The sequence below is a fragment of the Saccopteryx bilineata genome, chromosome 3, assembly GCF_036850765.1.
Source record: "Saccopteryx bilineata isolate mSacBil1 chromosome 3, mSacBil1_pri_phased_curated, whole genome shotgun sequence".
NCBI lineage: Eukaryota > Metazoa > Chordata > Mammalia > Chiroptera > Emballonuridae > Saccopteryx > Saccopteryx bilineata.
This window is the reverse complement of record NC_089492.1, coordinates 46,993,885-47,009,970: the sequence shown is the minus strand read 5'-3', so window position 1 is coordinate 47,009,970 and position 16,086 is coordinate 46,993,885. Positions and strand designations below refer to the sequence as shown.

At 35.6% G+C, this 16,086-nt stretch overlaps 1 protein-coding gene across 1 annotated transcript in view; it reads left to right on the top strand.

The window, feature by feature from the left end:
- The window catches only part of LRRC69 (leucine rich repeat containing 69), a 143,740-nt gene that overhangs the window by 93,265 nt on the left and 34,389 nt on the right, over nt 1-16,086 (top strand). The window contains exon 8 of the mRNA XM_066266088.1: nt 3,018-3,197. Coding sequence (XP_066122185.1) covers nt 3,018-3,197 — 180 coding nt within the window. The remainder of the gene's footprint in view (nt 1-3,017; nt 3,198-16,086) is intronic.

Genomic DNA, 16,086 nt, shown 5'->3' with positions numbered 1-16,086 from the left:
CCAAGTTCTCTTCCCATTTTTAAATTAGATTGTTTGCTTGTTTGTTGCTGAGCTTTGTGAGTTCTTTATGTACTTTGGATATTACCCCTTTATTAGAGCTGTTGTTTGCAAATCATCTCCCATTTGGTAGGCTGCCTTTTTGCTTTGTCAGGTTTTTTTTTGCTGTGCAGAAGCTTTTAGTTTGATATCATTTCATTCATTTATTTTTGCCTTTACTTTCCTTGCCTTTGGGGTCAAATTCATAGAATTTTCTCTTCAGCCAAGTACCTCTTATTTCTTCTTTGTGGTTTATTTTTTTCAGCTCTTATATTTAGGTCTTTGATCCATTTTAAATTAATTTTGTGCAAAGGAACAAACTGTAGTCAAGTTTCATTCTTTTGCATGTGGCTTTCCAATTTTCTGAGCACCATTTATTGGAGAGGTTATTTTTTCTTCATTTTGTGCTTTTTTCTACTTAGTCAAAGATTGTCCCTATATATGTGGTGTTACTTCTGGGCTCTCAATTCTGTTACATTGGTCTGTATCTCTGTTTTTCTGTCAATATCATATTGTCTTGATTATCTTGGCTTTATAGTATAATTTGAAGTCTGGTAATATGCCTTGGAGAAGACTTGTTTGTGTTGATGTAACTAAGCATTCTGTTTCCTTCTTGAATTCGAGGAGCTAATTCTTTCCATAGGTTTGGGAAGTTCTCATCAATTACTTGTTTGAATAGCCTCTCCATTCCCTTCTCTTCTTCTAAAATATCCATTATTCTTATATTGTTCTGTCTGATAGACATACAATTCTTGTAGAGTTCTCTCAGTTTTTAAAAATTCTTGAATTTCTCTCTTCTTCCTGCTGTATCATCTCTAGTTGCCCGTCTTTAATGTCACTGATTCTCTTCTTTAGCTGGTTATTCTGTATATTAGCTAAACTTGCTACTTCATTTTGCATTTCCTGTGTTTGAGTTATTCATTTTTTAAAGTTTCAATCTTCCTGTAGAAGTATTTGTTTTGTTTTTGAGCTCACTAAATTTTCTGTTGGTGTGTTCTCACATCTCGGTGAATATTTTTACAACTTCACTGTGAATTCTCTATTGTTTAATCTCAAGGTTTTCATGTGATTGAGATTGCTTTCTGGAAATTTTTCATTTTCTTTCTGAACTGTGTCTCTTTTCTGGGTAGTTATGGTATACCTTTTTTCTGCCTTGAGGGCATTTAAGAGTGTATTGTTAAAAATTAAGCAAAGAATTACAACAAAAATATAAAAATAAATTTAAAAATAAAATAAAATAAAAAATTTAAGAAAAATTGCAATAAAGAGGAAATAAAAATAAGAAAATTAATCAAGCACAAATGATACAACCACCACAAAAAATAACTAAAGAAAAACAAAAAAATTAGATGAAAATATTTACAAGATGTTTTTCTATCTTTTTTCAGTAGGTATCACTGGATTACAAGTTTTAGTTCTATAAAATCTCAGTCTGAACTCTGCTGAGAAGCTGCTGTTGCAAAAGCAGAGGCAGGGCTGCAGTCGTGATAATGAGTGGGAGTTGTGAGGGCTTTAGCAATGGCAATCTCAGGCTTCTGGGTACTCCTCCCTGCATCCAAATGGAGCAGGGGACCAGACACAGAACACCTCTTTCAGCTGTGCAATATGTCTTTGCTACTTTTCATATTGATGAGGGGTGGGAGACATATCTGGGAGGCTGGGGTGAGGGGGAAATATTGTATTTTTCTGTCTCTGTGTGAGTACAGGCTTTAGTAGATTGCATGCACCAATGTTTCAAGCAAAACTGCGAGCCCAGCTGGATTCCTTTACTGAGTTATAGCTGTTCATTTTGTTGAAGTTTCAAGGGGAGAGATGAAGGCTATCTCTCATGCTGCCATTACTATGATGTCATTTCCTGATTGTGTTTATATTGAAAAGTTTTTAATTGGGGTGAATGAGTAAAAGATCATGTGTGTGTGTGTATATGTGTGTGTATTCCCAAAGATTCTTTTTCAGAGCCTGATGTGGACTACTTTAATATGACTGGAAATTCTTTTACTTTAGTAAAAAAAAAAGTTCCACACATATAATAAAATTCATGCAGTGCTTGTGTAACATTTATATAGGAATAATATTCCAGGCTACTGGCACAGACAATGGCAGGGTAGTGGTGGGCACTTAATGGAATAAATCAAATGTTTATTTTTTGTTTTTTTGCTTGATCAGTGAAGATATAATTTTAATTATTATGTAATTTCTTTTTATTTTCTACTTTAAGAAGGTGAAGTTGATAGTCATGATGAAAGTCAGCTTATATGATGTTCTCACCACCTCTTTTATTATTTAATGGTATAATATTATTATTGCTTTAAGTAAAGTTTCTCGACATACCTATGTAGATCGGTTTAAAACAGATTGAATTCAGAGATTTGGTTAACAGAAATTAGTATTCTTTACCAACATGGCTCTATTCAGTTACTCAGGCAGTAGTTAATTTACCCTAATGCTTCTCAAACTTGAACATGCAAAGGGGATTACCTGGGGAAACTTGTTGATTATAGATTCTGAGTCAGTATGTCTGGAGTGCATCTGAAGGTCTGACTTTTTAATAAGCTTCTTGGTGATGCAAATTTTACTGGTTCATGATTCACAATTTTAATAATAAGGATTTAGGCATTAGTATAATATATACAATACATTCAATTTTTGAGTAGTCAGAATATTTGTACAGTCTGCTTATTGTAATGAGAGGTAAAAATTTTAAACTAAAGTTTATCTAATGTAAATTTATTATAACTTGGATCTCTGTTTATAAAAGACATGGTTATATTAAAATGGGAGTAAGTTACTTTTCTTATATTGTTGAAAACTAAATTTACTTACAATACCAGTTACTAATAATATATTTTATTATATAGACTATGGAAATTTAACAGAAACTATGAGGAATAAGCTAGAAATATGTATTGAAATGAGAAGCAATGTAATATAAAAGTTATTTTGAAAATTATCTGAGAAACAATATCCTTTTTTAAATCTAGGAAATAACATCAAGATTTATAATGAATCAGCTAACAGAAAAGAATCCTTTCCTAATGCAAGCCATAGAATGGTACCCACAGGTCAGGAACATAATCTCTAAGGGAAGAAAATGTGCAATATGTGGAAAGTCATTTTTATCCGTATGGCTGGAATGTGTTGAATTTGTTTCTCCATCAAAGGTAAATTGTGCTTTTTGTGGAAGTATGAGCATAAGACCACCTATTATTCTTTGTTCTTATCTAAATTAATCTATACTATCTAGAATTGTATATAAGGATTGATTTCAATAACAATGATTTTTCCTAGCTTTAATGAGATACACTTGACACATGATATTATGTAAATTAGAGTATACAACATGTTGGTTAAATACATTTATAAACTGCAAAATCATTACCACTGTAATGTTCGCTACTACCTCTATCCTATCACATAGTTAAAATTTTATATTCATGGTGAAAACACTTAGGATCTACTATCCTAGCAACATGTATGATAAAGCGTTTCAGTTATAATCATCATATTGTACATTAGGTGCCCAAACTTGTTAATCTTATACTGGAAGTTTGTACCTTTTGAATATTTTCCCCATTTCAACCCCTGGTAATCACTACTTTACTGTTACTCTGAGTTTGTCAATTTTAGATTTCACATATGAGTGATGCTGCACAACATTTTTCTTTCTTTATCTGACTCATTTCAGTTAGCATAATACCTTTAGGATCCATCTAAGTTGTCATAAATGAAAAGATTTTCTTCTTTTTCACAGCTGAATAATAGTTCCTGGTATAAATATCACATTGTCTTTATCCACTTATTTGTTGACAGACACTTAGGTTGTTTTTATATCTTGGCTATTGTAAGTAATGCTGTAGTGAACATGAAAGTGCAGATATCATTATGAGGTCTTGATTTCAGTTTCTTTGGCTATATACTCAGAAGTAGAATTGCTGGATCATGCTTTTAGTTTTATTTTTAATTTTTGAGTAAATTGCATACTGCTTTCATACTGTCTGTATCAATTTGCATGCTAGTGCACTAGATTTCCTTTCCTCCATGTTCTCTCCAACATTTATCTCTTGTCTTTCTGAGGATAGCTATCTAACTGAAGTGAAGTATTATCTCATTATGGTTTTAATTTGCATTACCCTGATGATGAATGATATTCAGCACCTTTTCATGTGCCTGCTGTTTATTTGTATGTTTTCCTTGGAAAAATATTTGTTCAGTCCTTTTGCCAGTTTTTTAAATTAAGCTGTTAGTTTTCTAACTACTGAGTTATATGAGTTCTTTATATTGACCTCAATCAAATATATAATTTGTAACTATTTTCTCCCATTCTGTAGGTTGCCTTTTCATTTTGTTGAGTTTCTTTTGATGTACAAAATTTTTTAGTTTCATGTAGCCTCACTTATTTATATGTGCTTTTGCTGTCATATCCAGGATATCAATATTAAGATCAATGTCAAAAAGATTTCCCTTCTATGTTTTCTTCCAGGAGTTTTATAAACAAACTCTTATATTTAAGTTTTTAATATATTTTGATCTTTTTTGTGTGTGTGTGACTGATACACACACAGTCAGAGAAAGGAACTGATAGGGACAGACAGACAGGGAGGGAGAGGGATGAGAAACATCAATTCTCCATTGTGGCACTTTAGTTGTTCATTGATTGCTTTCTCAAATGTGTTTTGACCAGGGGACTACAGCAGACTGAGTGACCCCTTGCTCAAGCCCGTGACCTTCGGCTCAAGGTGGTGAGCCTTGCTAAAATCAAATGAGCCCACACTCAAGCTGGCGACCTCTGGGTCTCAAATCTGGGTCCTCTGCGACTCAGTCCGACGCCCTATCCACTGCACCACCTCCTAGTCAGACTATTATGATCTTTTTCGTGTATGTGTGTGTCACTGATGTAGAATAGAGGTGCAACTTTATTGTTCTGCATATGGTTATTCAGTTTATTAATATCACTTACTGAAGAGAGTACCTTTTCTTCATTCAGTGTTTTTGGCTCCCTTGTGTAAGTTTATTTCTGGGCTTTTGATTTTTGTCCCATTGGTCTATGTGTCCATTTTAATGTCAGAATCATACAGTTTTTTGTTTATTTGTTTGTTTTTTGTATTTTTCTGAAGTTGGAAATGGGGAGGCAGTCAAACAGACTCCCGCATGCACCCAATAGGGATCCACCTGGCATGCCCACCAGAGGGCGATGCTCTGCCCATCTGGGGCATTGCTCTGTTGTGACCACAGCCATTCTAGTGCCTGAGGCAGAGGCCATGGAGCCATCCTCAGCGCTCGGGCCAACTTTGCTCCAATGGAGCCTTGGCTGTGGGAGGGGAAGAGAGAGACAGAGAGGACGGAGAGGGGGAGGGGTGGAGAAGCAGATGGGCGCTTCTTCTGTGTGCCCTGGCCAGGAATCAAACCTGGGACTCCTGCATGCCAGGTCAACGCTCTACCACTGAGCCAACTGGCCAGGGCCTCATACAGTTTTGATTACTATGTGTTTCTAGTACAGTGTGAAATCAAGAAGTGTGATTTATTGACTATGTTCTTTCTTAAGATTGCTTTGCCTATTTGGGGTCCTTTGTGGTTTCGTGTAAATTTTAGGATATTTTTACATATGGTAAAAACACCATTGAAATTTTATTAAGGATTGCACTGAATCTAGAGATGACTTAAGGTAATGTGGATATTTTGACACTATTGTTTCTTCTGATCCATGAACATGGAATTTGTTCTGATTTGTTTGTGTCTTCTTCAATATCTTTCATCAAAGTCATAGTTTTTGGTGAACAGATCTTGCATCTTCTTGGTAAATTTAGTCTTAAGAACCTTATTATATTTTCTGGGTTAGTGAGTGGGATTTTTAAAAAATGTTTATCTTTCAACACAGCACTGACAGCTTTAGATAGCTCATCCAAATAGAAAATCAATAAAGAAATATCAGACTTAAATGACAAACTAGACCAAATCATAGACATTTATAGGACATTTCATTTCAGAGCATAGATTATACATTCTATTTCAGTGTGCATGGAACATTCTCAAGGATGGACCATATGTTGGGCCACAAAACTAGCATGAATGAATTCAGGAAGATTGAAATGATACCAAGCATACTTTCTGACCATAAGGCTTTGAAATTAGAATTCAACTGCAAAAAGGAAGTAAATAAACCTATAAAAATGTAGAAATTAAACAACATACATGTATTTATTTATTTAATATATTTATTTAGAAAATTAATTATAACAGGGTGACATAGATAAATAAGGGTACATAGATTTCAGGCAAACATCACTCCATCATTTATTTAGTCAATTATGTTGTATATCCATCAACTAATGCAAATCATTTTGCATCACCTTATATTTGTCCTTTTCACCCTTTCTTCCCCTTCCCCTACATTGACCTCCACCCTAGCAACTACTGCACTCTTATCTATGTCCATGAGTGTCAGCTTTGTATCCCACTTATGTGTAAAATCGTAGTTTTTAGCTTTTTTTGATTTACTTATTTCACTCAGTATAATGTTTTAAAGGTCAATCCATGTTGTTGTAAATGACCCTATGTCATCATATCTTATGGCTAAGTAGTATTCCATTGTGTGTGTGTGTGTGTGTGTGTGTGTGTGTGTGTATGTGTATCTCCTCTTCTTTATCCAATCCTCTGTCAAGGGACACTTTGGTTGTTTCCATGTCTTGGCCATTGTAAATAATGCTGTGATGAACAGGGAGAGCATGTGTCTTCACATACCAATGTTTTTGAGTTTCTGGGGTATATACCCAGTAGAGGCATTGCTGGGTCATATGTTAATTCTATTCTTAAACTTTTGAGGACCCACTATACTTTTTTCCATAATAGCTGTACCAATTTACATTCCGACCAACAGTGAATGAGGGTTTCTTTTCCTCCATATCTTCTCCAACACTTCTTATTATCTATCTTGTTGATAATAGCCAATCTAACAGGTGTGTGGTGGTATCTCACCATAGCTTTGATTTGTATTTTTTGTATAGCTAGTGAAGATGAGCATTTTTTCATATATCTATTGACCATTTATATGTCTTCTTGGAAGAAGTGTCCATTCATGTCCTCTCCCCATTTCTTAACTGAATTGCTTATTTGTCGCTGAGCTTTGTGAGTTTTTGTGTATATTTTAGATCTTAACCCTTATCAGAGCTGTTGTTTGCAAATATCATCTCCCATTTTGTTGGCTGTTTGTTTTGTTGTCAGTTTCTTATGCTGTACAAAAGCTTTTTAGTTTGATATAGTCCCATTCATTTATTTTTGCCTTTACTTCCCTTGCCTTTGGGGTCAAATTTATAAATTGTTCTCTATGGCTAAGGTCCATGAGTTTAGTGCTGCCTATGCTTTTTCTATGTAATTTATTGTTTCAGATCTTATATTTAGGTCTTTGATCCATTTTGAATTGATTTTTGTGTAGGGGGACAAACTGTAGTCAATTTTCATTCTTTTGCATGTGGCTTTCCAATTTTCCCAGCACCATTTATTGAAGAAGCTCTGTTTTCTCCTTTGTGTGTGTTTGTCTCCTTTGTCAAAAATATTTGACCATAATATATATGTGGTTTTATTTTTGGCCTCTCAATTCTATTCCATTGGTTTGTGTGTCTTTTTCTGCCAATACCATGTTATTTGATTGGCTCTGTAGTATAATTTGAAGTATTGTAACAACTCTAGCTTTGTTATTTTTTCTTAAGAGTGCTTTGGCTATTTAAGGTTTTTTATCATTCCATACAAACCTGATGATTTTTATTCAATATCTTGTAAAAAAGACATAAAAATTTTTATGGGAGTTGCACTAAATTTGTATATTGCTTTGGGTATTATGGCCATTTTAACTATGTTGATTCTTCCAATCCATGCATGTGGAATATTTTTTCATATCATTTTGTCTTTTTCAATTTCCTTTAATAATGCTTTATATATAGTTTTCAGTATATAGATCCTTTACATTCTCTGTTAAGGTTATCCCCATGTACTTTTTTATTGTTGTTGTTTCAACTGTAAAAGGGATTATTTTTTTTTACTTCATTTTCTGAAGTTTCATTGTTGGCATATAAGAAATCAGTAGACTTTTGTATATTGATTTTGTTTTTTGTGACCTTACTTTATTGGTTTATTGTTTCTATTAGTCTTTCTGTGGAGTCTTTGGGGTTTTTCTATATATAGGATCATGTCATCTGCAAAAAGTGAAACATTTACCTCTTCTTTTCCAATCGGATTGATGGCCTTTTATTTCTATCTCTTGTCTGATAGCAGTTCTGGCTAAAACTTCCAGCACTATGTTGAATAGGAATGGAGAGAATAGGCAGCCTTGTTTCATTCCTCATTTTAAAGGAAATGTATTCAGTTTTTCACCATTTAGTATGATATTATCTGATACTTTATAATATATGGCCTTTGTTATGTTGAAGTGTTTTCCTTCTATACCCATTTTATTGTTTTAAACATAAACAGATGTTCTATCTTATCAAATGCCTTTTCTGCATCTATTGATAGAATCATATGGTTTTTGTCCTTTGTTTTGTTGGTATGGTGTATTTCATTAATTGTTTTATATCCTTGTGTTTCTGGGATGAATCCCACTTGATCATGATGAATTAATTTTTTAATGTGTTTTTGTATTTGATTAGCTAATATTTTGCTTAGGATTTTTGCATCTGTATTCATTAGAGATATTGGTTTGTAGGTTTCTTTTTTTGCAATGTCCTTGCCAGATTTTGGTATGAGAATTATGTTGACTTCATAAAATGTGTTAGGAAGTGTTGCTTCTTCTATTTTTGGATAACTTTGAGAAGAGTAGGTACGAAATCTTTTGAATGTTTGGTAGAACTCACTAGTGTAGCCTTCTGGTCCTGGACTTTTATTTTTTCAGGGGTTTTTGATAGTTGTTTCTATTTTCTTCCTGCTTATAGAACAATTGAGGCTTTCCACTTCTTGGTGACTCAGATTGTATAGGTCTAGGAATTTTTTTATTTTTTAAAATTGTTGAATTTAGTGCCATATAATTTTTCATAATATTCTACAATAATCCTTTGTATGTTTATGATATCTGTGGTAATTTTTCCTCTTTTGTTTTGGGTTTTGTTTATATGAATCCATTCTCTTTTTTTCTTACTGATGTTAATTAACCAGGGATTTATGAATTTTACTGATTTTTTTTTAAGAACCAGCTCTTTCTTGTATTAATTTTTTTCTATAGTTTTTCTGTTCTTTATTTCATTTATCTCTGCTCCAATTTTTACTATTTTCTTTCTTCTGCTGATTTTGGGTTGCCTTTGTTCTTTTTTTCTAGTCCCATAAGATGTGATGTTAAGCTGTTTATTTAGTATATTTTGTTTCTTGATATAAGCCTGTAATGACATAAACGTCCCTCTTATTACTGCTTTTGCTGCATCCCAGAAATTTTGATATGTCGTATTGTCATTTTCATTAGTCTGTACATATCTTTTGATATCTACTTTCATTTCTTCTTTGACCCAGTCATTTTTTTAGAAGTATGTTGTTTAATTTCCACATATTTATGGGTTTCTTTACTTCTGTTTTACAATTGAATTCTGATTTTAAATCCTTATGGTCATAGAATATGCTTGGTATAATCTCAGTGTTCCTGAATTTGTTGATGTTAGTTTTGTGATCCAAAATATGTTCTATTCTTGAAAATGTTCTATGTACACTAGAGGAAATTTTGTAGTCTGATGTTCTGGGAAGAAATGCCTTGCAAATGTCTATTATATCCATTTGGTCTAGTGCAGGGGTCCCCAAACTTTTTACACAGGGGGCCAGTTTACTGTCCTTCAGACCGTTGGAGGGCCGCCACATACAGTGCTCCTCTCATTGACCACCAATGAAAGAGGTGCCCCTTCCGGAAGTGCGGAGGGGGGCTGGATAAATGGCCTCAGGGGCCCACATGTGGCCTGCGGGCCATAGTTTGGGGACACCTAGTCTAGTGTGTCATTTAAGTCCAATATGTCTTTATTGATTTTCTCTTTCGATGATTGATCTAGAGCCATTAATTATTTATTGAGATCTCTAAGTATAAATATGTGTTTGTTACTATTTTTAGATCAGTTAGTAGATGTCTTACATATTTTGGTGGTCCCTGATTTGGTACATATATGTTAAGAAATGTTATGTCTTCCTGATACAGTGTTCCGTTTATCATTTGAAATGACCATCTTTGTTGCTGGTTACCTTTGTTGTCTTGAAGAAGTTAGCATTGTCAGATCTGAGTATGCTATACCAGCTTTTCCTTGGGTATTATTTAAATGTAGAGTTGTTTTTCCATCTTTTTATTTTGAGCCAACTTTTGTCCTTGCAGCTTAGATCTTTCTCTTTTTTTCTTTTCTTTCTTTCTTTCTTTCTTTCTTTTTTTTTTTTGTATTTTTCTGAAGCTGGAAACGGGGAGAAACAGTCAGACAGACTCCCGCATGCGCCCGACTGGGATCCACCCGGCATGCCCACCAGGGGGCGACGCTCTGCCCACCAGGGGGCGATGCTCTGCCCCTCTGGGGCATCATTCTGTTGTGACCAGAGCCACTCTAGCACCTGGGGCAGAGGCCAAGGAGCCATCCCCAGTGCCCGGGCCATCTTTGCTCCAATGGAACCTCGGCTGCGGGAGGGGAAGAGAGAGACAGAGAGGAAGGAGGGGGAGGGGTGGAGAAGCAGATGGGTGCTTCTCCTGTGTGCCCTGGCCAGGAACCGAACCCGGGACTTCTGCACGCCAGGCCGACACTCTACCACTGAGCCAACCGGCCAGGGCCTAGATCTTTCTCTTAAAGGCAGCATATTGTTGGGTTCTGCTTTTTGACCCAGTCTGCTACTTTGTGTCTCTTTATTGGTGAGTTCAATCCTTTTACATTTAGGGTCATTATTGACATTTGAAAGTTTCTTCTGTTTTATGTATTGTTTTCTGATAGGTCTTTGTCTAATTTGGTTCGTCTCTTTTGTTTTTCTGTCAATTGTTTTTGTTTGGTGGTATTTTATGCTTTACCCTTATTTTTTCTTCTTTTTTTCCAGCTACATGTTTTAGTAGTGGCACTTTTGTGGGTGGTTACTTTTAGGTTATTGAAAGAAAAATTGTCGTATTTACAAGAGTCTATAACCATGTGAATGCTTCTGTACTCTATCCTTGTTTGCTCCTGGTGGTCTTTATCCTCTCCCCTTTTATGTTATTGTTGCAGAATATCCTTGTTTTTGTGATCTTGTTGGAGCTTTTTTTAAATTTAATTAATTAATTAATTAATTTATTTTTACAGAGACAAAGAGAGAGTCAGAGAGAGGGATAGATAGGAACAGACAGACAGGAACAGAGAGAGATGAGAAGCATCAATCATCAGTTTTTTGTTGTGACATCTTAGTTGTTCATTGATTGCTTTCTTATATGTGCCTTGACCGCAGGCCTTCAGCAGACAGAGTAACCCCTTGCTCAAGCCAGCGACCTTTGGTCCAAGCTGGTGAACTTTTTGCTCAAACCAGATGAGTCGTGCTCAAGCTGGTACCTCAGGGTTTCAAACCTGGGTCTTCCGCATCCCAGTCCAACGCTCTATCCACTGCACCACCACCTGGTCAGGCCTTATTGTAGCTTTTACTTGTAGTTTTGTTTTTTATTGTTCTTTGTGTCTGTTTGAATAACCCCCTTTAGTATTTCCTGAAATGGGAGTTTTCTCATGATAAATTACCTCAGCGTCTGCTTGCCAATAAAAGTTTTTATTTCTTCTTCATATTTGAAGAATAGCATTGATGGCTATAGTATTCTTGGCTGGTAATTTGTTTCTTTCAGTACTTTGAATGTTTTGGTCCACTGTCTCCTGGCTTATAGAATTTCTCCTGAGAAATGTGATGATAACCTAATGGTCTTTCCTTTATATGATATATTCTTCTTTTCCCTAACTGCCTTGAGTATTCTTTCTTTGTCATTAATTTGTGACAATTTCATTATGATATGCCTTGGAGTAGGTTTGTTTGGGTTGAAGTAACTTGGTGTTCTATTTGCTTCTTGGATTTGATGCTCTTTTTCCACAGGCTTGGGAAGTTCTCAATTATTTGTTTAAATAGGTTTTCTATTCCCTTTTATCTCTCTTCTTCTCATATAGCCATTATTATTATATTGCTTTTTCTGATGAAGTCAGACAGTACTTGTAGAGCTCTCTTATTTTTTAAAATTCTTGAGTCTCCCTTCTCTTCTCTCTTTAGTATCTCTAGTTGCCTGTCTTTGATGTCACTGAGTCTCTCCTCTATCTGGCCTGTTCTATAGTTAAATTTGGTACCTCAATCTTCAGTTTATGTATTGAGTTTTTAATCTCTGTTTGATTCTTTTTTTAAAGTTTCAACCTCCTTGTTGAAGTACTCATTTTCATTAATTCGTTTTATGATTTCATTAAATCACCTATCATTGTTTTCTTGCAACTTATTGAGTTTTTTTTAGAACTTCAATTTTAAATTCTCTGTCATTTAACTTCATGGTGTTCATGTAATTGAGGGTTTTTTGGGTGATTTTTCATTATGTATCTGAACCATTTTTCTGTCTTACGTTTCCATGATATATGATGGTAGTTGAGAGTAGTATTAAGAACCCTAACAACAAGCTGTTGCTGTAGCCAAGTTTTGGCTTTGTGTAATTCTTGTGCAGAGCTCTGCTGTCCCAGTGATGAAGGCAGTGCTGCAGTTGCATTGGTGGGTGAGGCATATTGTAGGTGCTGTTTTGTGGCTGGATTTACTGCTTTAGCAGTGGTAATTTCTGGTTTCTCATCATTCTTTTCCAAGTCTCAGAAAATCAGGGGAATCGGATGTGGGACACTTCCACCTCCCAGAGGAGAGAGTAGCCCCAGAGAATCTGCTGTGGGGGGCCAGCCTCCCCCCTCTTTTTACTGCTTGGGGAGGGGGGTGGGTTTTGGGAGGGTAAGGGTGTTCACTTTTGTTTTCCCTGACACAGTACAGAATGTGGGGAACTGGTAGAGCATCAGCACAGGCTGTGGCCAGTGCACAGCACCAGTGCCATGTGGGGCTGATCATCATGGGTTAAGCACCCACTGTTGGAACTTGCTCCTTACCTTGAGAGCCGGGCACCTCCCACCACCCACTGATGGAGCTCTTGCCTTGCTGCAAGACTCAGGCACTTCCCAGTGCCCACTGATGCAACTCTAGCCTTGCTGCAAGAACCAGGCACTTTGGGTTCAACACACAGACTGATGGAGCTTGTGCTGCAGGGTGAGCACTGGCCCACAGAAGTTTATTGGAAGCCAAGTGATGTGGACTATCCTTGGTAACCCTGTATCTGACTGTGCCTACCTTAGTTCAGTTCTTTTCCCTCTGCCCCCCTACCCCTTCTCTTTCCTCTACTGGCTCAGAATAAAACTATTCCTGCATCCAGAAAATAGAGAAAAATTCAGTCCTTTGCTTTCTCTTTAGAGCCGACCATGGATGTGATTTATCTTCCACCCCCCTTTCCAACCCATCTTACCTTCAGTCCATTCATTGTGTGGATTTTTCAGACCTGCCTGCAAGCACAGTTGAAGTTCCTTCTGTGCATTATAGTTGTTCAATTTGTTGAAATTTTAAGGGGAGAAGTCAGAAGTATCATGCCACCAGTTCTCTGATTTTCCTCTCAACAACATAGTTTTAAAAATGACTGGTTGAAATAAATAAAAACAGAGATCAGAAGATACACTCAGACAAATGAGAATGACAACACAACATGTCAAAATTTCTAGGATGAAGCAAAAACAGTAATAAGAGGGATGTTTATACCATTACAGGCTTATATTAAGAAATAAGAGACATTGCAAATTAGCAACCTAACACCACATTTTATAGAATTAAAAAAAGAACAAAAGCAACCCAAAGTCAATAGAATGAAGAAGATAGTAAAAAAGCAGAAGTAAATGAATTAGAAAACAACAACAAAAAGTATAACAAAATTAATGTAACAAATAGCTGGTTCTTTGAAAAGATCAATAAAATTAACAAACCCTTGATTAGACTCACTAGAAAAAAAATCCTCATTTAAAACAAAATCTGAAATAAAAGAAGAGAAATTACCATAGACATTATAGATATACAAAAGATCATAGTAGAATACTATGAAAGAATATGCCACACCAAATTTAACAGTCTAGAAGAAAGAGATAAGTTCCTAGAAATATACAATCTTCCTAGACTGAGTCATGAAGAAGTGGAAAACCTAAAGATACCCATAAGCAGGGACGGAATAGAAACAACTATCAAAAGCCTCCAAAAAATTAAAAGTCCAGGACCAGATGGCTACTCTAGAGAATTCTACTAAGCATTTAAGGAAGATGTGGCACCTATTCTTTTCAAAATCTTCCAATAATAGAAGAACCAATTCTCCCCAACACATTTTATGAGGGCAACATAAGCCTGATACCAAAACATGACAAGGATAACACAAAAAAATAAAACTACAGACCAATATATACAAAGAACACAGATGCAAAAGTCCTAAACAAAATACTAGCAAATAAAATACAATAACATATTAAAAAAATAATATATCACAATCAAGTGTTATTCATTCCAGGAGCACAACATACGTAAATTAATCAACATAATATACCACATCAACAAAACAAAGAACATAAATCATATAATTCTATCAAAGACACAGAAAAAGTATTTGATTAGATACAACATTAATTTAAAATATTCAGTAACATGGGTAGAGAAGGAAAGTAACTCACCAAATTAAACACCATATATGACAAGTCATCTGCCAATATCATACTAAATTGTGAAAAACTTAAAGCTTTTCCTCTAAAATTAGGAAAAAGATAAGTATGTTTACATTCTCCATTCTTTTTTATTTATTTTATTTTTCCAAAGTGAGAGGCGGGGACAGCAGACTCCCGCATGCGCCCAACAGGGATCCACCCGGCATCCCCACTAGAGGGTGATGCTCAGCCCATTGTGGGCGTTGCTCTGCTGTAACCGGAGCTATTCTAGCACCTGAGGCAGAGGCCATGGAGCCATCCTTATTGCCCAGGCCACATTTTTGCTCCAATGGAGCCTTGGCTGTGGCAAGGGAGGGGCAGAGAGAGACAGAGAGAAAAGAGGGGGAAGGGTGGAGAAGCAGATGGGTACTTCTCCTGTGTGCCCTGGCTGGGAATTGAACCCAGGACTTCCATACTCCAGGCTGATGCTCTACCATTGAGCCAACCGTCCAGGGCCACATTCTCCATTCTTATTCACCATAGTACTAGAAGTTTTAGCCAGAGCAATCAGGTGAGAGTAAGAAACAAAAGGCACCCCAATTAGGAAACAAAAAGGAAAAGTATCACTTTTTGCAGATGACATGATGCCATATATAGAAAACCCCGAAGACTCCACCAAAAAGTATTAGAAACTTTAAACTAATACAGTCAAGTCACAGGATACAAAATTAATAAGCAAAAATGTACTTCTTTCCTATATGCCAACAATGAAACTTCAGAAAATGAACTCAAAAAAACAATTCCTTTTATAATTTCAACAAAAATAAAAAAAAAATCTGGAAATAAACTTATCAAGGGATGTAAAGGACCTGTATACTGAAAACTACTATGCATTATTGGAAGAAATTAAAATGAAACAGTGAAATGGAAAAAATATTCTGTTCATGGATCAGAAGAATCAACATAGTCAATATGGCTACACTACCTAAAGCAATATACAGGTTTCATGCAATCCCCATAAAAAAATCCATAGTCATTTTTTAAAGAAATAATAGAAAAAATCACCAGGTTTTTATGAAGCGGTTAAATATCCCAAATAGCCAAAGCACTGCCGAGAAAAAAGAATAAAGCTGGAAGTATCATACTACCTGACTTCAAATTAAACTACAGAGATACGATAATAAAAACGGCCTGGTATTGGCAGAAAAGCAGACACAGAGACCAATAGAACAGGATCAAGAGCCCAGAAATAAAACCATGTATATATGGACAAATCATCTTTGACAAAGGAACCAAAAACACACAATGGAGAAAAGAAAGCCTCTTCAATAAATGGTGGTGGGAAAATTGGAAAACCACATGCAAAAGAAGGAAA